General features: G+C 41.2%; 1 protein-coding gene across 3 annotated transcripts in view; it reads left to right on the forward strand.

Moving 5' to 3' along the window:
* The first annotated feature begins 1,168 nt into the window (after nucleotides 1-1,168).
* TCEA1 (transcription elongation factor A1) overlaps nucleotides 1,169-23,086 on the forward strand; it is a 56,968-nt gene continuing 35,050 nt past the window's right edge. The window contains exons 1-2 of one of the 3 annotated variants that reach the window (XM_004047009.5): nucleotides 1,169-1,688; nucleotides 13,273-13,335. In XM_004047009.5, coding sequence (XP_004047057.4) covers nucleotides 1,413-1,688; nucleotides 13,273-13,335 — 339 coding nt within the window. In that variant the 5' untranslated portion in view covers nucleotides 1,169-1,412. The remainder of the gene's footprint in view (nucleotides 1,689-13,272; nucleotides 13,336-23,086) is intronic. The other 2 variants (XM_055348759.2, XM_055348761.2) reach the window with 2 other exon arrangements.

Below are 23,086 nucleotides of genomic sequence, written 5' to 3' on the forward strand. Positions count from 1 at the left end.
GATAATTTAAAAATGAAACAAAATAGGGAAACGATCCCAATACTTCTCCCCCAAATGAGTGAGTCATAACCAGGAAAAATCTGTCATCTCAGTATAGAAAGAACATTATTAGGCGGCGTATTTTGATGAATGATAGTTACGTGGTGTGGGAGTTATACCTGCAAATAGCATGAGTTGGTAGTGAAGGGTTTAAGTGGGGAAAGACTTTTTGGAGGAGCCTGCATTCTCCACTATGAACCCTGTCACAACTTAAGTCACCTTCCTCTCTGATCCTCAGAAGCTGGTGGGATGCCTTGTGTAATTTCTGACCAGAAGGTTTCTGTCAACTGTTCTTCAACTATTCAAAATGCCATGCCCAAGACTGGTTCTTAGTACTCCAGGAGCTCACGAACGATTTCACCTTTATTTATTTTTTATTTTTTTTGAGACGAAGTTTCGCTCTTGTCGCCCAGGCTAGAGTGCAATGGCAGTCTCGGCTCACCGCAACTTCCGCCTCCCGGGTTCAAGCGATTCTCCTGCCTCAGCCTCCCGAGTGGCTGGGGTCACAGGCCACGACGCCCGGCTAATTTTGTATTTTTAGTAGTGACGATGTTTCTCCATGTTGGTCAGGCTGGTCTCCAACTCCTCACCTCAGGTGATCCGCCCGCCTCGGCCTCCCAAAGTGCTGGGATTACAGGCATGAGCCACCGCGCCCGGCCGATTTTTTTTTTAAAAAGGAACGCTTAGCCGGGTGCAGTGGCTCAGGTCTGTAATCCCAGCACTTTGGGAGGCCGAGGCGGGCGATCACTAGGTCAAGAGATCAAAACCATCCTGGCCAACATGGTGAAACCCCGTCTCTACTAAAAATACAAAAAATTAGCAGCGCGTGGTGGCGGGCGCCTGTAGTCCCAGCTACTCGGGAAGCTAAAGCAGGAGAATCGCTTGAACCCGGGGGGAGGAGGTTGCAGTGAGCCGAGATCGCGCCACTGTACTCCAGCCTGGCGACAGAGCGAGGCTCCGTCTCAAAAAAAAAAAGGAACTCTTAAAACGAGTAACTCCGTAACCTAATTTAGAGGACGCGGGTTCCATTTTTCCCCGTAGCAGTCTCCTATGGAGAAAGTGCTTGGCTTCCCACAGACTTTAAAACCTGCCAAAGTTCCATGATCGGAATCTGCCCCCGTTTCGAGATACTTGGGCCTCCGCGAGTTCTAAAACTCCGGGATGTCCGGATGCAACAGGGGGCCGAAAACCCGCCCCGTGAGGGGGCGGGACCGGAGGTGAACGCGCAGCAAAACCGGGCGCCTTCCAAGACCCTCTAGCCGGAAGCCACGCCTGCCCACTAGCCCGACGCCCGCCTGGCGGGAACATGGGCTCGCCCCTCATCAGCGATCTGCAGTCAATTGGTAGCGCCTGCACGTCGCGCGCGGTGTTCGATGGTCGCTGCCTGGGGAGGAGGAGCCGGAGGCGGAGCCGGAGCCGCCGCCGCCGCCGCCGCGGGCTTCGTTCGTGAGGAAGGGGGCCTAGGCCCGGGCCTGCGGTGGTGGGGGTTGCCGCGCGCCGGGGGTCGCTCCTGCTGTGTCTTCCGCTCCAGCTTCGCCCACTTCCCCTTGCCAGCGGGGTGGGCGCGGAGAAGATCTGCCGGAGCCATGGAGGACGAAGTGGTCCGCTTTGCCAAGAAGATGGACAAGATGGTGCAGAAGAAGAACGCGGTGAGCGCGGCGAGCGGCGCGGGCCGGGAGGGAGGCCGGCCCGAGGGGGCCGCCCCTCCTCTCTCCTTCTCCCTCCCCTCCCCTTGCAGCCTCCCGTCTGGGAGCCGGGCCCGCCGCGCCCGCGTCCCCGGGGAGGGTGTCCGGGCCCGGGGCGTCGGGTCCCGCGGCCACCCGCGTTATGACCCGCTCGCTCTTGTATTTCCAGTCCCTGCTCGCTGGTGCCGCGTAATAAACCTAATCGATTTAGGGATTAGGGCACGCTCTCCGTTGACTTTAAACTTTCGTGCTAGTAAAACCTTGGCAATTTAGCTTAGGAATTGAAGCGTAGAAAGTCCTCAGAACTTGAAAGAATGGAGTCTTCCGTGATCCGTGGCCAACATCTAGAAAGAGCATCAAATAGAGGCTTGTGATCGGTATTAGACATCGGGCTGGTAAAATGTAAAAACTTCTGTGTCTTATTTTTGAAGAGGGCTGAACGTCCGCCTGGTTATCTCAACTGTACTACATGTTTGCTTAGCGATTAAAAAGGTAAAGTGTGCCAGTTTCTTGGCGAGTTGCTAAACGTTTTATAAAAAGCGGGTTTTGTCCTGTCGTAATGTACAGAAGAGTTAGGACTAAAGCACGCACACTCACCGGAATGCTGGTAGAGGGATTTGGACAAATTATATTGTTGGGTATTTTCTAAGTGGTTTACAGTTGATACTGGTGGCATTTTCTTGTTATTGATGAATATTTATGTAAGCATATGCGTTTGTGGTTTGTAAGAAATCCTCATACGACCAGTTTCTACAGCTTGCCCATTTGTGTGGCACTTTCAGTCCCTTGCTTCAGACTCATCTGTTCACAGCTAAACATATTTTTTCGAGACGGAGTTTAACTCTTGTTGCACAAGCTGGAGTGCAATGGCTTGATCTCGGCTCACTGCAACCTCCGCCTCTTGGGTTCAAGTGATTCTCCTGCCTCAGCCTCCCGAGTAGCCGGGATTACAGACGTGCGCCACCACGCCTGGCTATTTTTTTGTATTTTTAGTAGAAACGGGGTTTCGCCATCTTAACCAGGCTGGTCTCGAACTCCTGACCTCAGGTGATCCGCCCACCTTGGCCTCCCAAAGTGCTGGGATTGCAGGCGTGAGGCCACCGCGCCTGGCCTCTCAGGTAAACTTATATAATTGTCCTCACCTAAATTTGTTTAACCACGTTCGGCACATTTTCATCATCAGTGTACCTGAAATAATTTTTCTTCCATCTATGAAGTAAATTCCATGTCAAACTAATGTGAAGAGAAAAGGGATGCTCTGATTTGTACAGCACTTTGGAGTTAAAAAGCATCTGCTCAAAATTCTTTTGTGACTCACACAGAGCTGTGAGTACATAAAGGGTGTCCATTTTACAGATTAAGACACTGAGAGAGATTAAGTACTACTACTTAAATTAAGTACTGTGTAGTTTGGAATAAGCCAGGACCCAGGTTTTCTTCTGGACAGCATGCTTTCCACATGACAGCTAGATCAGGAATTAGTGTTAACACTAAATACGTAAGACTTCAAACATCCTCTGTTCCCCTTTTTCCTTTAACAGGTGCATTGCCTCGTATTTCATTTCATACCCTGTTAATCTGTATTTGCAAATTTTGGCCTTTTAAAGTATTTCCTGTTTATTTTCTGTTCTAGATATTACCAGTGCCATTTTTCCTCCCCATTGATATGGCCCTTCATTTCCCACTTCAAATTCTGGTTATTTGATAGGTTATCTGGTTATTGGAACATTTTCGTTATTTTGTTTAAACTGGAAAATTTTTCTCTGGTCTGGAGATCCCCAGACTTGCACAGTAGAAGCTCCCAGGGAAAAAAAGCCATTTGTTGGGTAATGTTCTCTCCAACTTAGGCTGTAATATGTATCCTTTAATCATCTAATGCATTAGATGTTTGCTTGATTTTGTTTCTTTCCTTGTAGTAATGTTTCTAAGTAATTTTTTAGTGGGCAGGTGTGGAAAAGATAAATTCATATTTATCTGCAGTTCTCAAATCGTCAACAAATTTTCAGATCTTTTGTAATGAGTCTGGAAGAGAATGAGAATAAACTCCACAAATAATCCTCAAATCTAAGTTTTCTTCTCAAATCTAAGTTTTCAGGTAGTTCAAAACTTTTCCAGTATGAAAACTTGCCTCCCAAAAAGAAAGGTAAAACTGACTGGCTCTTGTACTTTTGTTTTCCCCAGCATTTTCCCTGCCTATCCTCTGGAAATTCAAACAGGCTGATGAAATACAGAGAAAGAGAAATGGTCAGAATGACACTCCTCTTTTCCCCAACTGCATCATCAGCCTACAGATGGCTTTTTAAGTGTTCAGTAATTCAACAAAATGTGTTTTAGGGGTTGTAGAATTATGGTATATGTGTTTCTCTTTTTTTTCTGTAGTTTTCAGATTTTTCTCTCAGCTTTTTAAATGTTTTATATTATGAAAAAGTTAACTTTTTTTTTTTTTTTTTTTTTTTTTTTTGAGACAGTGTCACTCTGTTACCCAGGCTGGAGTGCAGTGGTGCAATCTCGGCTCACTGCAACCTCTGCCTCCCCAGTTCAAGCGATTCTCTTGCCTCAGCCTCCCTAGAAGCTGGGACTACAGGTGTGCACCACCATGCCTGGCTAATTTTCGTATTTTTAGTAGAGATGGGATTTCAGTGTATTGGCCAGGCTGGTCTTGAACTCCTGATCTCAGGTGATCTGCCCATCCTGGCCTCCCAGAGTGCTGGGATTACAGATGTGAGCCACTGCACCCAGCCTGAAAAAGTTAACTTTGAAGAGTAATAGTTGTCATCAGAATTGACAAATTTAAGTGCAAATTTAGATATCATTTAAAAAAATATTTTAACATGCTGCTGCTTTACCTGAATAATTTTGTTTTACTAAAACCATAGGTGTCACACTTAACTAAAAACAGCTTACCATTTATTGAGCTATTACTCTGAGCCAGGTATTCTGCTAAATACTTACCCACCTTATCCCATTTATTCCTCAAGCAGCTTTGCAAGATGAGTATTATCCTCATTCTGAAAATGAGGATGCTAAGTATTTAGAATAGTCTTAAGCCAAATAGCTAGTGAATGGCCAAGTGAAGATGTGAATCTAAATCTGTTTTGCTCCAAAGCTAGTACTCCTCTCTTAAGCTACAGTGTCTCTCTAGAAGACCCTTGCATCTGCTCTTGAACCATGCATGGATACAATTAAGTGAATACAAAATCAGAAAGTAAGAGTATGAACTTGCTGTTTTGGGGCAGGTGTGTTTCCCTAGTTACCTAGATCAATATCCTGACCCTAGTTCTACCCAAGATGTTGTCCCACATGTGTACTTGATCTCAAGTGCACATGACCAAGCCACAGTGAACCACAGAAAGTAGTTCGAAATTTTTAGGTATTAGCTGTTTTCTGCTTAAGCTTTTTTCTTGTCACTTGATTCGATGTCAGTAACCAAGTCTGACTGCTAATGTGGGTTCAAATCCTGGCTTTTCTGAACTTTTCTGAACTTTAGCTGTGTGATTTTAGGCAAGTTCTTTGTCATCACTAAAATGTTTTTCGTCATGGTAAACTGGAGATAATTTAGTAAGGATTAAGTGAATCTAAAATGCTTCTAGTGTAGGATTGTGGGCCTAAAGGATGTAATAAGGCCTAAAAAACAATCTGAGGTTGCCTTTCTTTGTAAAGGATTCATTTAGGTTATAGAAGGAGGAGTGAGGCAAGGACATAAAGTTTTGAAGTTCATGGAGAGATTTTGTGGGTAGTGCTGAGGTTTATTTATTTATTTCATTGAAGGCTCAAGGTTGAGTGGAATTAAATTGCAGGGAGAGAAATTGAAATTAGATGTTAGAATTTCGTAGGAGCTGGGATACCTGAAATATTGATTTACATTTCCAAGTACCTCAGTTAAAATAACAACTGCAACAAAACTTTGATATCTATATCAGAGTTAGATTAATTAGCATAATTCAAAATTTAGAATGACTATACAATTTTTAATAACAGCTTTATCGAGAAATAGAATTAAATTCATTCTTAAAGTGTAGTTGACTCTTGAATAATGCAAGGGTTGTGGTGCTCACACTATCCCCCCTCCCTACCCGCATGCAGTCAAGTAGTATAACTTTTGTAGTAGTATAACTCATGCAGTCATGTCACTCAGGCTGGAGTGTGGTGGCATGATCTTGGCTCACTGCAACCTCCGCCTCCTGGGTTTAAGCAGCTCTCCCACCTCAGCTTCCCGAATAGCTGGGACTACAAGTGCGTGCCACCACACCCAACTAATTTTGTATTTTTAGTAGAGATGGGATTTTACCATTTTTCTCAGGCTGGTCTCCACATCCTGACCTCGAGTGATTCACCTGCCTCGGCCTCCCAAAGTGCTGGGATTACAGGCGTGAGCCACTGAGCCCAGCCTTTTTTGGGTATTTTTTATAGAGATGGGGTTTCACCATATTGCCCAGGCTGATCTAGAACTCCTGAACTCAAGTGATCTGCCTGCCTTGGCCTCCCAAAATGTTGGGATTATAGGCACTTAGCCTGGGTGACAGAGCGAGACAATGTCTCAAAAAAGAAAAGAAAATAAAATCATAAAGGAGAGAAAATATGTTTACTGTTCATGAAGTGGAAATGGGTCGTCATAAAGGTCTTCATCCTCCTTGTCTTCACATTGAATAAGCTGAGGAGAAAGGAAGAGTTGGTTTTGTCATCTAGGGTTGCAGAGGTGAAAGAAAATTCTCAGGTGAATCTGTGCAGTTTAAACCCATGTTATTTGAGGGTCAACTGTTAATTCAGTGGCTTTTAGTGTATTTACAGGTTTGTGCAACTATTACTACTGTATAATTTTAGAACATTTTCATCACTCCAAAAAGAAACCCTGTACCTATTAAGCAGTCACTCCTCATTCAGCCCTCATTTGCCCCCACCAATTTCTCACACGCCTCTGACAGCCACTAATATACTTTCTGTCTGTGTGTTTGCCAAATCTGGAAATTTTCTATCAGTGAAATTATACAGTATGTGGTCTTTTGTAACTGGCCTCTTTTGCTTAGTATAGTCTTTTTTTTTTTTTTTTTGAGACGGAGTCTCATCTTGCTCTGTCGCTCAGGCTGGAGTGCAGTGGCGCAATCTTGGCTCACTGCAACCTCCGCCTCCCAGGTTCAAGCAGTTCTCCTGTCTCAGCCTCCCGAGTAGCTGGGACTATAGGCGCGCACCACCACGCTCGGCTAATTTTTGTATTTTTAGTAGAGATGGGGTTTCACCATATTGGCCAGGCCGGTCTCAAACTCCTGACCTCATAATCTGCCTGTCTTGGTCTCCCGAAGTGCTGGGATTTCCACGCGTGAGCCACACCTCCTGGCCTGATTTTTGTATTTTTAGTAGAGACAGGGTTTCACCATGTCGGCCAGGCTGGTCTAGAACTCCTGATCTCAGGTGATCTACCTGCTTCAGCCTCCCAAAGTGCTGGGATTACAGATGTGAGCCACTGCACCCAACCACGATTTGCTTATTCATTCATCATTTGGTGGACATTTGGGCTGTTTCAGCTTTTTGGCTGTTGTTAATAATACTGTTAAAAACATTCCTGTACAAGTGTCTCGCTCTGTCACCCAGGCTGGAGTGCAGTGGCGTGATCTTGGCTCACTGTAAGCTCCACCTCCCGGGTTCCCACCATTCTCCTGCCTCAGCCTCCCGAGTAGCTGGGGCTACAGGCACCCGGCACCACGCCCGGCTATTGTATTTTTAGTAGAGACTGGGTTTCACTGTATTAGCCAGGATGGTCTCGATCTCCTGACTTTGTGATCTGCCCGCCTCGGCCTCCTAAAGTGCTGGGATTACAGGCGTGAGCCACCGCGCCCGGCGACATATGTTTTCATTTATGTTGGGTGTATACCTTGGAGAATAATTACTGGGTCATATAGTAACTATGTTTAACCTTTTGAGGAACTGCCAGACCTTTCCAATGTGGCTGCACCATTTTACATTCCGACTAGCAGTGTGTGAGGATTCCAGTTTCACCTCATTTTCACCAATATCATTTGTCTTGATTATAGCCTTCCTAGTGGGTGTAAAGTGGTATTTCATTGTGGGTTTGATTTGCATGTCCCTTGTGATTAACAATGTTGAACATCTTTTCATTGCTTTGTGGCCATTTGCATATCTTCTCTGGAGAAATAAATGTCTATTCAGATCCTTTGCCCATTTTTTAGAAAAGAGTCAGGGTCTGGCTATGTTGCCCAGGCTGGAGTATAAATTGGATTAGTCCATTTTTAAATTGGGTTGTCTTTTTATTATTGAGTTGTAAGAGTTCTTTATATTCTGAATACTAGAACCTTCTTAGATATGCTGATACTGTCTCCCATTCTGTGGGTTGTCTGTCTGCTCTTGGTTGTGGCCTTTGAAGTATAAAATATTCTAATTTTGATGAAGATGAATTTATATATATTTTTCTTTTGTTGCTTGTGCTTTTGGTGTAGTTTAACTGCAAATTTGAGATGACATAGTAATATCATAAGTCCTAGCTTTATAGTGATGTTATTGAGCTACAACTCAAATATCTATAATTCATTGTTTAAGAAAATAGATAATGGGCCAGGCATGGTGGGTCACACCTGTAATCCCAGCACTTTGGGAGGCTGAGGTGGGCAGATCACGAGGTCAGGAGTTCAAGACCAGCCTGGCTAACATAGTGAAACCCCATCTCTACTGAAAATACAAAAATTAGTTGGGCGTGGTGGTGGGCGCCTGTAGTCCCAGCTGCTTGGGAGGCTGAGGCAGGATAATCGCTTGAACCCAGGAGGTAGAGGTTGCAGCGAACTGAGATCACGCCACTGCACTCCAGCCTGGGTGACACAGTGAGACTGTCTCAAAAAAAAAAAAAAATGGATAATATCTTAATTCTTTAACCTTGAAATCTTATAATAATGCCTATGAAGAAGACATTATTATAGAAGAAGTAACTGTTTTCCTTGATTGAGCTTAAATATGATCACTGAAAATGCTGGCTTATGGCCCCCAGAGATTATTGTTATGGTAGAAATAAGTAATTATTTGTATATTTTTGTACTCCTCATCAACCATGCTATGTGTCAGACCCTCTATTTTGATACTTTATCTGTGTAATGTTGCCTCATTTGGCTGTTTTAACTACTCCTCAATGTTGGTGTATTATGCTCACCTACGTATAAAGAAGCTGAAGCTTGAAAAGGACAAATAACATTACCCAGATCTTGTAGTTAGCAAATGTCAGAGCATGGATTTGAATCTAAATCTGTCATATATGTACACCATATTCTTAACTATAAATCCCTATTACTCCCTCCTTTTTACATCTCCTTGAGGAGAGGGATGTTTGTATCCTACATGGTCTTGAGTATACTGAGCACATAGTACAAGTATCATGGTTTATAAAATCACTTGTTTTCTGTTACCAGATAGGAGCACCAACAATGTAATAAAATAGTGTGATAGCTGTAGTTTATCTTTCAGCCAGTAGTGTGAACTAAATTTGGCTCTGGAAATTAAAGAAGAGTCTTTCTTTCTCTTGCATCATCTATAGGAGATGCTACAATCTCATAGACTTGGACAGGTATTCTTTTCTTTTCTTTTCTTTCTTTTTTTTTTTTTTAAATAGAGGTGGGATCTCATTCTGTTATCCAGGCTGGTCTCGAACCCCTGGGCTCAAGTGATCCTCCTGCCTTAGGCCTCCCAGAGTGCTGGGATTACAGGCTGAGCCATTGTGCCTGGCCTAGGCTTGACATTTAGAGCTAGGTGATGCTTGGGGAAGGCTAAAATACAGCTTCTTGTTTGGTGATACTAGTCATCTGAGTTCACAAAGGAGTGCTGCCACTGATGCACTGCTGGGGAAAGGGCAGCAGTATAAGGGTCAGGCGACTAGTTCATGACCTTACTACCCGTCAATATGACCTTGGGCAAGTCACTTTTCTTTTCTGGGTTTAAGTTTCTTTTTTGTGTGTGTAATTAAGGGTTTGAAACAGATGATTAAAGATTCCTGTTTGTTTTAAAATTCCCTGATGTCAGAAGGGGTTTCAGTCTTGCTCACTGCTGTATCCCCAGTACAGTAGAGCTTGGTACATTTGACATTACTGGAGTAGATCTTACCTTTTCTAGTTAGTAATCATAGGACCTTGTGCAAGTTTCTTGACATATTTCCTCATCTGTAAAATGGAGATAATACCTGCTTCTATAGGGTTTATGGTGAAGGTGGAATTAAATCTATGTGAAGTATTTAACAATGCCAAGCACGTAGCAGCACTCAAAGTTTGTTGTCACCGAATTAATGTATGATTATCTGTTTTGCATTTCACTCATTCAGATCATCATAGTTGTTTCTTTTTGTCTGTTTTTTTTTTTTTTTTTTTTTTTTGAGGTGGAGTTTTGCTCTGTCGTCCAGGTTGGAGTGCAGTGGCACGATCTCGGCTCACTGCAGCCTCCGCCTCCTGGGTTCAAGTGATTCTCCTGCCTCAGCCTCCTGAGTAGCTGTGGGATTACAGGTGCCCGCCACCACGCCCGGCTAATTTTTGTATTTTTAGTAGAGATGGAGTTTGACCATGTTGGCCAGGCTGGTCTCGAACTCCTGAGCTCAGGTTGATCCTCCCACCTCGGTCTCCCAAAGTGCTACGATTACAGGCGTGAGCCACACGCGTAAGCCACCGTGCCCAGCCCGTAGTTATTTCTTAAAGACCCTTCAGTGAAATATTTATTTGAATTAGTTGGAACACAGTGCAATTTTCAGAAAGGTCATAGTTTTATTCCGTGAGTGTTACTTTTAGCTTTTTATTCCAACCATGGCCTCACCAGAGAGCTGAGTAGAAAAGGAAAGTAACAAAATTAATGCAAATATATTGCCTCTACTTGGAAAACAATTTAAACCGTATGTCTCATTGCTGATATGTTGGAAGAATCAACTTAATACTTAGGAAACCCTGCTTTTTAAGGAACTTCTAGAAGTGTGATTCTTTACCCTTGTTAAGAGATTCTTGGTCAGAAGTGGATCAGAAATCCTGGAAATGTGGATAGAAGAAAAATGTCAATGGTAAATGGAGAATACAGGCCCACAATCTTTTTTTTTTTTTTTTTTTGGTCGTCGTTGTTTTCTAATTTTTATTTTAGAAATGGAGTCTCACTCTGTCCACACAGGTTAGACTGCCGTGGCACGATCGTGGTTCATGTAATCTCAAGCTTCTGGGCTCGAGCAATCCTCCCGCCTCAGCTTCTGGAGTAGCTAGGACTACAGGCACTATGGCCAGCTAATTTTTTATTTTTATTTTTTGTAGAGAAGGGGTCATGCTGTGTTGTCCAGACTTCTAGAGTTTGTTAATCAAAACCCTTAGGGTCTGATATATTTGGTAATTCCAGATTTTTCAGATTTGATAAAGATAATTTGGTATATACATCATATATTACATAATACCCCCAGCAGGATTTGGGCACTTCAGCAACCAGACATTAACATTTCTTTTTTTTGTTTTGTTTTTTGTTTTTTTGAGACGGAGTCTCGCTCTGTCGCCCAGGCTGGAGTGCAGTGGCGTGATCTCGTCTCACTGCAACCTCCACCTCCTGGGTTCAAGCAGTTCTCTGCCTCAGTCTCCTGAGTAGCTGGGATTACAGGCACCCGCCACCACGCCCAGTTAATTTTTGTATTTTTAGTAGAGACAGGGTTTCACTATCTTGGTTAGGCTGGTCTTGAACTCCTGACCTCGTGATCCACCCACCTCGGCCTCCCAAAGTGTTGGGATTACAGGTGTGAGCCACTGCGCCCGGCCTTAACATTTCTATAGTCAGTTGTAATAGTCACATTACGTGGCATAAATAGAGCACAAATAGCTTTACATGTGTTGCGGTTAGGTTTAGCTGCCAAATGAGTTTACCTATGAGAAATCTAGAAATCTTTTGCTTTTCAAAGGTTTTTGGTCTGGAAATTTGCAGATAAGGGATTGAAGACTTCATTTACTCACAACAATGTCATACCTGTAGAAATGCTTGTTTAATAATACGTTTTAAGTCAGTGTTAGATTTCTTTTCCAACAACTTTAATGTTTTACTGTTTCTAGATGACTAAATAGGAAGAATTTGTAGAATTTTAAGATTAGAGATCTTTAAACAGCAAATAATTAAAACATTACTTATAATAACGTGTCATAATTTCTGTTGAACTTAAATTTTTATTTATGAGGTATTGGGTTGAATTGAAATGATGTAACTCTTTGTTACCAGAATAAAAGCTAATGGTTTTATTCTGGAAGGCCAAGCCTAATGTCTGTCACCTTTAAATGAAAAATTACATGACTAGAAGCCTTTACTTGATTTTATATCTAAGAAATAAAGTGATACTATGAGAGTCTTTGCTCGCTTTTTCCTTCGGCGTGTTGAATGAGGGATGTGCTATGGTTCTTTCTGTTTTTTTGGGGGGATAGCGTGTATTTCATTGATTTGTAGGGTGCCTGTTTTCATACTTAAACATTTTAGAAAGCAGGATAGGTACACATATCATTGGCCAGATGGCCATTGTAATGTTCTTTCACAGGCAGAATGCTAAACCTAGCATCAGAACTTGTGGAATGAGTGTCATTGGCTTGGAAGGAAATCTGAGAGAGGATTTCTTTCTCTCTTTGAATCCTGAGGAACCAAATGACTGTGAAGAGCATTGGAGGTGAAAAGCAGCTGTGCACACTACTGCAAAGCCAGCCCGAGAGCTCACGGCATTAGCTCTTTTGTGGATTCTTCTATGAAATGCTTTGTCACTTGTGTTCTTAAACAGCTCTTTGTGGGGTAAAAACAGTTACTGTTGAATCTGAGTCAAAAAGTTCTGAATGTGAAGTACTTTTAGTAACAGCCAATTTTGTTTTACTTATATGTATGTTTTTACATATGTAAAAGGTGACGTGGTAAAAACTTCAACTCTAAAATAATTCTTTCAATAAGCAAAAGTAGAAAGAAGTTATAATGCCAGGCGTGGTGGCTCACGCCTGTAATCCCAGCACTTTGGGAGGCCAAGGCAGGCAGATCACCTGAGATCAGAAGTTTGAGACCAGCTTGGCCCCCATCTCTACTAAAAATACAAAAATTACCCCAGCGTGGTGGTGTGTGCCTGTAATCTCACCTACTCAGGAGGCTGAGGCAGGAGAATCGCTTGAACCCAGGAGGGGAGGCAGAGGTTGCAGTGAGCTGAGATCACACCACTGCACTCCAACCTGGGCAACAGAGTGAGACTCTGTCTTAAAAAAAAAAAAAAAAGTTATAATAAAACACTGTATCATAGCTTAATCGTTTTTTCTTTATTGATGGTATACAAAGAAATGATTTATCCAGATATAGTACATTAAGTAAATATTAGACTAAATGAAATAGAATGTGAATATATTGGATTAGATGAAATATGATAGATTAATATCAAATTGTAATATTTGGCTGTAAGCTATAGGTGGTGCTGTTGCTCCTTATCTGATTTTATTCCTCTTTAGGTGTTTTCTGTGATTCTCCCATGAACCTTATTTCTGGCTAGTCCCTGTTTTACCATCTTGGGAATTCAATACGAAATTATTTTATTTTATAGGCTGGAGCATTGGATTTGCTAAAGGAGCTTAAGAATATTCCTATGACCCTGGAATTACTGCAGGTATGTGCTTTTATGCATCAAAGTTTTTTTTAATAGGTAGTCGTCATAAAATACCAAAACATCTTCAGTACCAATATGTTTTTGTACTGTCTTGATAATGGTGTAAACCATTACTAACTGCTAATTTTTTTTTACAGATGGCAATATAAATCAATAATCTACTAAGTTGCCATTATAGAGCAATGTTGCCTTTCTTAAGGAGAATAAAACCTGAATCTCTAAAGTTGGCAGTAGCAGTGAAATCTCACTGTGAGAGGAAGTTGGATTCTTGGCCCTGATTTGGTCTCCTAAGATTTCCCTTTCTTGATCTATTATTGATAGCTGCTGCCAGCATGAAGCTAGCTTCAGGGTGAGGATGGCAAGGTGTCGCTCCTCTCCCTTTTTTTTTTTTTTTTTTTTAGCACCAGTCAAGCATGTACACAGTTGATGTCTAGTAGACATTACACAGATTCATTACTGAAGTCTTATTCTTTATTGATAATATTTATAGATGTTTAAGGGGGTATATGTAATATTTGGTTACATGCGTAGAATGTATAATGATGAAGTCAGGTTATTTAGGGTATCCCTCACCTTCAGTATTTATCATTTCTCTGTGTTGGGAGCATTTCAAGCCCTCTCTTCTCGCTATTTTGAAATATATAATGCTTTGTTAACTATAGTGACCCTACTCTGCTGTGGAACCTTAGAACTTATTCCTTCTATCTAACTATATGTTCGTACCCATGAACAAACCTGTCTTCATTCCCTTGCCTCACTTACGCACCCTTCCCAGTCTCTGGTATCCATCACTCTGCTTTCTATCTTTGTGAGGCTCACGGTTTTAGCTCTCACATAGGAGTGAGAACGTGATATTTGTCTTTCTCTGCCTGGCTTATTTCAGTTAACATAACTTCAGTTCCATCCGTGTTTCTGCAAATACATGATTTCATTCTTTTTTATAACTGATGGTATTTCATTGTGTATATACGTTAAATTTTCTTTATCCAGTTATTCATTGATGGGCACTTAGGTTGATTCCATATCTTGGCTATTGTGAATAGTGCTGCAGTAAACATGAGGGGTGCAGATACCCCTTTGTTAAACTGATTTCCTTTGGATAAATATTTGGTAGTGGGATTGCTGGATCATATGGTACTTCAATTTTTAGTTCTTGAGAAATCTCCATACTGTTTTATACAGTGGCTGTGCTAATTTACATTCCCATTAACAGTGTATGAGTTCCCTTTTTTCTGCACCTTCACCAGCATCTGTTTTTTTTTTTTTTGTCTTTTTAATAGTAGCCATTCTGGGCCAGGCGCTCATGCCTGTAATCCCAGCACTTTGGGAGGCTGAGGCGGGTGGATCACCTGAGGCCAGGAGTTCAAGACCAGCCTGGCTAACATGGTAAAACACCGTCACTACTAAAAATACAAAAATTAGCCAGGTGTGGTGGTGCATACCTGTAGTCCCAGCTATTTAGGAGGCTGAGGCACGAGAATCAGTTGAACCCAGGAAGTGGAGGTTGCAGTGAGCTGAGATTGCGCCACTGCACTTCATCCCAAGCCACAAAGTGAGACTCTGTCTCAAAAAAAATAAATAAATAAATAAATAAAAATAAAATAATAGCCATTCTGATTGGAGGAAGATGGTATCTCATGGTGGTTTTTATTTGCATTTCTCCAATGATTAGTGATGTTGAACATTTTTTCTTATACCTGTTGACCACTCGTATGTCTTGTTTTGAGAAATATCTATTCATGTTCTTTGCCCACTGTTTTTTTTTTTTTTTTTTAAGATAAGGTCACTGTTGCCCAGGTTGTAGTGCAATGGCATGATCATTGGCTGACTGCAGCCTCCACCTCCTGGGCTGAAGTGATCCTCCCACCTCAGCCCCTCCCATCCCTTACCCCCAAGTAACTGGGGACTACAGGAGCATGCTACCATGCTTGGCTAATTAAAAAAAAATTTTTTTTTTAGAGACGGGGTTCTCCCTTTGTTGCCCAGGCTGGTCTTGAACTCCAGCCTTGGTCTCCCAAAGTGCTGGGATTGCAGGCATGAGCCACTGCAGCCAGCATTTTGCCTACTTTTTAATGAGATTATTTGTTTCCTGGTTGTTGTTGTTGTTGTTGTTGAATTGTTTGACTTCCTTATTTATTGTTAATATGAGTTCCTTTTCACATGAATAGTTTGCAAATATTTTTTCCTGTTCAGCAGATTGTCTCTTTACCCTGTTGTTTCCTTTGCTGTGCAGAAGCTTTTTTTTTTTTTTTTTTTTTTTTTTTTTGAGACAGTTTCACTCTGTGGCCCAGGATGGAGTGCAGTGGAGTGCAGTGGTACGACCTGTGACCTCAGCCTTCTGGATTCAAGCAATTCTCTTGCCTTAGCCTCCCCAGTAGCTGGGATTACGGGCGCCTGCCACCATGCCCAGCTAATTTTTGTATTTTTAGTAGAGACGGGGTTTCACCATGTTGGCCGGCTGGTCTCAAACTCCTGACCTTGGGTGATCCACCATCCTTGGCCTCCTGAAGTGCTGGGATTACAGGCATGAGTGTATTTTAATGTTCCATCAAGAATGAAATATAAAAATAAATCTTTGATAAAAGTCAAAGTGTTAAAAAGGAAACTTAATATAGCCAATAACATGAATATCGTTATTTTCTGGTTGACTTTTTTATTATCCACAAGTGCTTTATTTGATATTTCTATTATATTAATTCAGAATTTAGGGAAAGGTGGTGGGGGTGTGTGAACATGATTGAGAAAAAAAGTCACATTTATTTTCATTAATGGCTAACTGAAATTGAATATTTCTTTCAGTTGAGAAAACACTAAACCACAGTTGTATTACCAGTATTTATGACTAAAACTAAAATAATTCACAAATGTTTTAACTTCAGTTTACTTATATTGTAAAAGTATTGAAATTGCTCATTATTATTGCTGTTATACCTTATGCTAGGTCTTACTTAATGTTTTAATAAGGAAGGGCTTGGCACAGTGGCTCGTGCCTGTAATCCTAACACCTTGGGAGATCGACGCTAGAGGATTGCTTGAGCCCAGCAGTTCAAGACCAGCCTGGGCAACATAGCAAGACTCTGTCTTGATAAAAAAGAAAAAAAATACACACACACAAATTAGGGAGCATGAACATTACTATCTTACATTTAAAAATATTTTGTAATTTTATATTATATAGTTGGTTTGCTTCGTAATCCTATGTATTTTATTTAATCCATTTTTAACGGATTCTGAGAAGGGGTCCATAAGCTTCACCAGACTGCCAGAAGGATCCATGGTGCAAAAAAAGGGTTAAGAACTCCTCCTCTAGGCCGACCAGGTGGCTCATGCCTGTAATTCCAGCACTTTGGAAGCTGGAGGTGGGTGGATCACTTGAGCTCAGGAGTTTGAGATCAGCCGGCCAATATGGTGAAACCCCGTCTCTACTGAAAATACAAAAAAATTAGCTGGGCATGGTGGCATGTGCCTGTAATAATCCCAGCTACTCGGGAGGCTGAGGCAGGAGAACCACTTGAACCCAGGAGGCGGAGGTTGCAGTGAGTCGAGATTGCGCCACTGCACTCCAGCCTGGGCAACAGAGCAAGACTCTTATCAAAAAACAAAAAAGAACTCCTCTATCTCTAGACCCCAGAAAGAGAAAGGAAGAGAAAGGAAGTAAGTCATGAAGTCCTACCTTCTGAGTTCAGGTTTCTGTCTAATGATCAGCAACTTCTTTTGCAAGTCAACTCTAAGAATAAACTTTCCTTTGAGATAGTTCCTTACCAAGGCATAACTTTATCCCGACAGACCTATGTGGGGAAAACAACATAGTAATCCCATTATTTATTTAACAGGCACGTGTAGAGTTAGAGAGAGTATGGAGGTTGGATAGGGTTAATATTTATGACCATCTCTAATTTTTTCCTGTGCTTCCTTCTTTGGAAAGCCTGTGTGTAACAAACATTCGAGGTTTTTTTTTTTTCTTTGAGATGGAGTTTCACTCTTGTTGCCCAGGCTGGAGTGCAATGGCACGATCTCGGCTCACTGCAACCTCCGCCTCCCGGGTTCAAGCGATTCTCCTGCCTCAGCCTCCTGAGTAGCTGGGATTACAGGCGTGTGTCACCACACCCGGCTAAGAGTTTTTACTATGATTAAGAATTGTGCTGGGTTTATAAAGATGAATAAGATAAGGCCTTTCCCTCCTCATTGAACTTAAATTCTAGTAGAGGAAAACTGACATATAAACAAAGATGTAGGTACCCAAAGAAAAGTCCATACAGTGTTCATCTGGGGGAAAGAAGGAGGGTAGGAAGAAGAACGAAGAAGTTTGCTTGTCAATCTAAGTACATAATCTGGGAGGTGCAGAATGCTGTTATGTAGGTGATAAAGCTGAAACCACATCTCAAAAGATGACTAGGTTCTCCCTCAGCAGATAGACAGGGAAAGATATTTCAGCAGAGAAAACAGTATGTGGAAGCAGTGTGGCATTTAGAAGTGAAAATAAAGGAGAGCTAGTTGCATATGGGGTTAAAGACATGGGAAGAGCTAGTTGCATACAGGATTTTAAAGACATAGGTGGTGTGGCACGCAGGGCTTCATATGCGATGCTGAGAGCATTACTACTGAAAGGTGTTAGGCAGGGGAGTATGTGACCAGATTTGCACATTGGAGGAAATGGGAAGCTGGAGCCTGAAAGACCTGTTGACTAATGAAGTTATTCAGGTGAGGAGTGATGAGGGCTTAAACTAAGATAATAGCAATATAAATGGAGAGAAGGGGAATTTGTTAATGAAAGACAGCCTATAAGGATTGGTAGTTGTTTGGATGGAGGTGAAGGAGTGGAGGAATTTAGGATGACTGAGATTTTTGCCATGGCGACTGGGTAGATGGTGCCATTTGGCAGTATAAGAATATTCAAGAAAGGTAGTATGAAGGTGAGCTTGGGATGAGAAGAAAATAAAAATGGAGGGGTGAAGAGATAAAGGATAATTTGGATACGCTGGATTTTGAGATGCCTATGAAACAAGTATATGCAGGTATCTGGTAGGTAGTTGAGTATGTCCTCCCTAGCAGTGCTGTCAAGTATGACTTTGCAGTGATGGAAATGTTTCTGATGTGAGTGTTGACTGATATGGTAGTGCTTAACTACATGAGGCTATTGAGCACTTGAAATATGACTAAGGAACGGAATTCTAAATTTCATTTAATTTTAACAAATTTTAAATAGCCATATACGTAAACAGCTCTAGAATATAAGAGAAAGGACAGGTTTAGGAAATATTTGGGAAGTAATAGCATAGAGGTGGGTTAGATCCCCTAGGAAAAAGGGAAAACAGAGTTGGGATATAACAGACTGATTAAATCAAATGAGATCTGAAGAGTCCATGGGAGTTTACAATTGGGAGTGCAGGAAACTTTGAGCAGAGTGAGAGAGTAGAAGGTGGGTATGGGTTGAAGGTGGGGAAGTAAACAGGAAGACAAATATTTGGGCTAGTAATAGATTTGGCTAGTTTTGTAAGTTTTTATATATAGTAGATTAATTTATTCAATCATGATTAAGTGTCTACTATGTGCTAGATATTATTCCACATGCTGAATATAGTGGCAGACAAGACAAGGTCCCTGCTGTCTTGGAACTTATTAAAAGGATAGTAAACGTAGCTGTATGTTTCTTTTTTTTTTTTAAACAGTATTATTGAGATATAATTCACATACCATACAATTCATTCATTTAGAGTGTATGATTCATTGTTTTTTAGTATATTCTGGTACTATCACCACAATTAACTTTAGAACATTTTCATCACCCCAAAAAGTCATTCTCCGTTCCCCGCAACTGGTCTTCCTCCTTCCAGCCTAGGCAACCACTAATCTTTCTGTCTCTATAGGTTTGCCTGTTCTGGAGTTTTCATATAAATGGAATCATATAGTATCTGACCTTTGATGTCTGGCTTCTGTCACTTAGCTTAATGTTTTCAGGATTCATCCATGTTGCAGTTTATGTCAGAATTTTCAGGCCTTTTTATGGCTGAATAATATTCAGTTGCGTGGATATTTCACATGTTGTTTATCCATTTGTCAGTTGATGCATTTAGACTTTTTTGGCTGTTATGTATCACACTGCTATGCGTGTTTATGTACAAGTTTGTGTGAGCATATGTTTTTGTTGTTCTTGTGTAGATACCTGGGAATGGTATTGCTGGTTTATGTGGTAACTGTGTGTTTAACATTTTGAGGACCTGCCAGACTCTTTTCTCCAGCCACCGTACCATTTTATATCCCTAGTAGCAGTAAACGAGGGGTCCAGTTTCTCTGCATCCTTGCAAACACTTGTTGTTGTTTGTTTTTGATTATAGCTATTGTAGTGGGTGTAGTGGTATTTCATTGTAGCTTTAATTTTTATTTCCGTAATGTCTAAGGATGTTGAATATCTTTTCATGTGCTTGTTGGTTATCTTTATATCTTATTCGGAGAAATGTCTATCCAGATCCTTTGCCCGTTTTTAAATTGGATTGTCTTTTTTTTTAATTGAGTTGTAATAGTTCTTTATATATTCCAGATACAAGTCGCTTATCAGACATAGAGTTTGCAAATATTGTCTCTTTCTGTGAATTACCTTTTTGCTTTCTCGATGATGTTCATTGAAGCACAAAAGTTTTAAATTTTGATATATTCTATTTTTTCTTTGATTGCTTGCGCCTTAGGTGTCATATCCAAGAAACCATTCCCTAATCCAAGGTCACGAAGCTTTACTCCTGTTTGAGTTGATTTTTATGTGTGGTATAAGGAAGAGGTTCAGCTTTATTCTTTTACATGTGGATATCTAGTTGTTCCAGCACCATTTGTTGAAAAGAATATTCTTTTCTCCAATGAATTGTCTTGATATCCTTATCTAAAATCAGTTGATGAAAAATGTAGGAGTTTATTTCTGGAGTCTTAAATTTATCCCATTGATCTGCACGTCCATCCTTTTGCCAGTACCATGCTATCTTGGTTACTATAGGGAATTGTGAGTGCTCCAACTTTGTTCTTCTTTTTCAAGATTGTTTTGGCTGTTTGGGGTCCTTTGCATTTCTGTATGGACTTTAGGGTACGCTTATCAATTTCTACACTAAAGGCAGATGGGATTCTGATAGGCATTGCATTGAGTCAGTAGTTCGACTTGATTAGTATTGCAGTCTTAACATTTAAGTCTTCTGGTCTATCAACATGAGATTTAAAAATTTTGTTTAGGTTATCTTTAATTTCTTTCAAAAATGTTTTATAGTAGCTGTGTGTTTCTTTTATGTTGTCTTTTATATATGTGTGTTTTAAATGTATGTTTTACATATGTGTTTTATAGTAGCTGTACAGTAGCTATATGTTTTTTACCTTAAGATTTAGTGGCTACCTTGAGATCATCTTGGCAAAAACTCATGAGTGATCACAAAGGAGACTTTTCTTCTGGAGCACACCAAATCTGCTTGTTTCCTGTGATGTTAACAGTGTCTCTTGATCTCAGTACTCATTCCTTTCTGCTTTTCCATCAGTGTGCAGCTGACCCCTAAGGCTGCTTAATGCACTCTCCACCTTTCCAAGGTAATGTCTTTCTTTCTGTATACCTGATGTTCTATAGAAATCATAGGCAAAGGCACATATTTTATCTGCTAGAGTTTCACGATGTATAGTTTGTCCTGAAAGCTTTCGTTAGTCCTGCAGTCAAGAAAACAGTTATAATCCCACAATTCCTAAGGTCACTTGAGCACAGAATACTTTCATATAACCTATCTATTACATCTTGTAAGTCTTAGCATACCAATTTTAGGAAAAATCTCTAGGGAATTCATAGAGGCAACTTCAGACTTGCTTATCCAAGTAAATAGCTTCATAATCTTTTCCTCTACTTTTTTTTTTTCATTTTTTCCATGGTACCCCCAAAGGAAAAAAGAAAAACTTATTTCAAATCTTTGTTTTTCATTCTACCTCAGCAGCTTCATTTCTTTTTTTTCTTTTTTTTTTTTGAGACGGAGTCTCGTTCTGTTACCCAGGCTGGAGTGCAGTGGTGCAGTCTCGGCTCACTGCAACCTCTACCTCCCGGGTTCAAGCAGTTCTCCTGCCTCAGTCTCCCAAGTAGCTGGGACTACAGGCGCATGCCACCACGCCCAGCTAATTTTTTGTATTTTTTAAAGATGGGGTTTCACCATGTTAGCCAGGATGGTCTTAATCTCCCGACCTCGTGATCCACCCACCTCGGCCTCCCAGAGTGCTGGGATTAGAGGCGTGAGCCACGATACCCGCCCTTTTTTTTTCTTTTTGGAGACAGTCTTGCTCTGTCACCCAGGCTGGAAGCTGGAGCGCAGTGGTGTGATCTTGGCTCGCTGCGACTTCTGCCTTCTGGGTTCAAGTGATTCTTCTGTCTCAGCCTCCCGAGTAGCTGGGACTACAGGCGCTTGCCACCACGCCCAGCTAATTTGTTTTTTGTTTGTTTGTTTTTTGTTTTTTTTTTTTAGTAGAGACAAAGTTTTACTATATTGGCCAGGCTGGTCTCGAACTCCTGACTTCATGAGCCGCCCGCCTCAGCCTCCCAAAGTGCTGGGATTATAGGTGTGAGCCACCGTGCCCCTCATTTCTTATTATTTTGGCTTGACAATCTCTTCCATAGATAAGCATGTTTATTACAAGATAACTATATTCTCAGTATAGGTTTTGTTTGAGGCTAAGCGGGATAATCATTGACTTTTTAGTAATCAAAACATCGTCTGATAATTAAAAAGCAATCACCCAGCAGTACACAGTTCATCATCTCCTTACACCTTTGCTCTCCTGCAAGCCCCTAGTAAAGTGCCATTTTATTTTTTTGCACGTTTGTGTCAGTTCTAAGCTTCAGAACCACACTAATAAGTTATTTCCTTCACACATTCAAAAAGTGGAGTTTTTTTCCTAGTAAACTAGCCTTGTTAACCCCAAATTGTTTGGGGCTTTAAAATTGTGGAGTCCCTTTATCTTTCTGCTGTTCAATCTTGTCTGTTTTGCTCAGCTTTCTAAGAGATATAGGACACTCTAGCCAACCACATATTCTAAATTCTTGAATAAAACTTAGATCCTGAATCTGTTTGTTGAGAGGATTGAATAATTTAGAAGGAAACCTCAAGTACCCGTATATTTTTCTACCATAAAGCTTACAATAGGGTTTCTCTTTTTTTCACCACTAAGAACTCCTTTTGTTATTTTTTTCTTCCATAGACCATATGTTTGAAATATTGTCTGTTAACAACCCGAACTTACTAAATAATATGCCATTTTTTATTTATCATCCATATTTGGGCTGTCATAGCTTTTGTGTTCTTTGAGCACAATTTGAAACCATTGATGTGCTAGAAAGACCATGGACTTCGGCAGTGAACAAACCTGGATTAAAATCCCAGTTTTTGGCTGGGCCGGTGGCTTATGCTTGTAATCCCAGCACTTTGGAGGCTGAGGTGTGTGGATCACCTGAGATCTAGAGTTTGAGACCCCCTGGCCAACGTGGTGCAATCCGTCTCTACTAAAAATACACAAATCAGCCGGGCGAGGTGGCATGTGCCTGTAATCCCAGCTACTCGGGAGGCTGAGGCAGGAGAATTGCTTGAACCAGGAGGTGGAGGTTGCAGTGAGCCAAGATCGTGCCCCACTGCACTCCAGCCTGGGTGACAGAGTGAGATTCCGTCTCAAAAAAAAAAAAGAAAAAAAAAAAAAATCCCAGCTTTGCTGGTTGGTAATGATGTGATGCTGGGCACGTTATTTATTGGTACTT

The sequence above is a fragment of the Gorilla gorilla genome, chromosome 7 (assembly GCF_029281585.2).
Source record: "Gorilla gorilla gorilla isolate KB3781 chromosome 7, NHGRI_mGorGor1-v2.1_pri, whole genome shotgun sequence".
NCBI classification, from domain to species: Eukaryota; Metazoa; Chordata; class Mammalia; order Primates; family Hominidae; genus Gorilla; species Gorilla gorilla.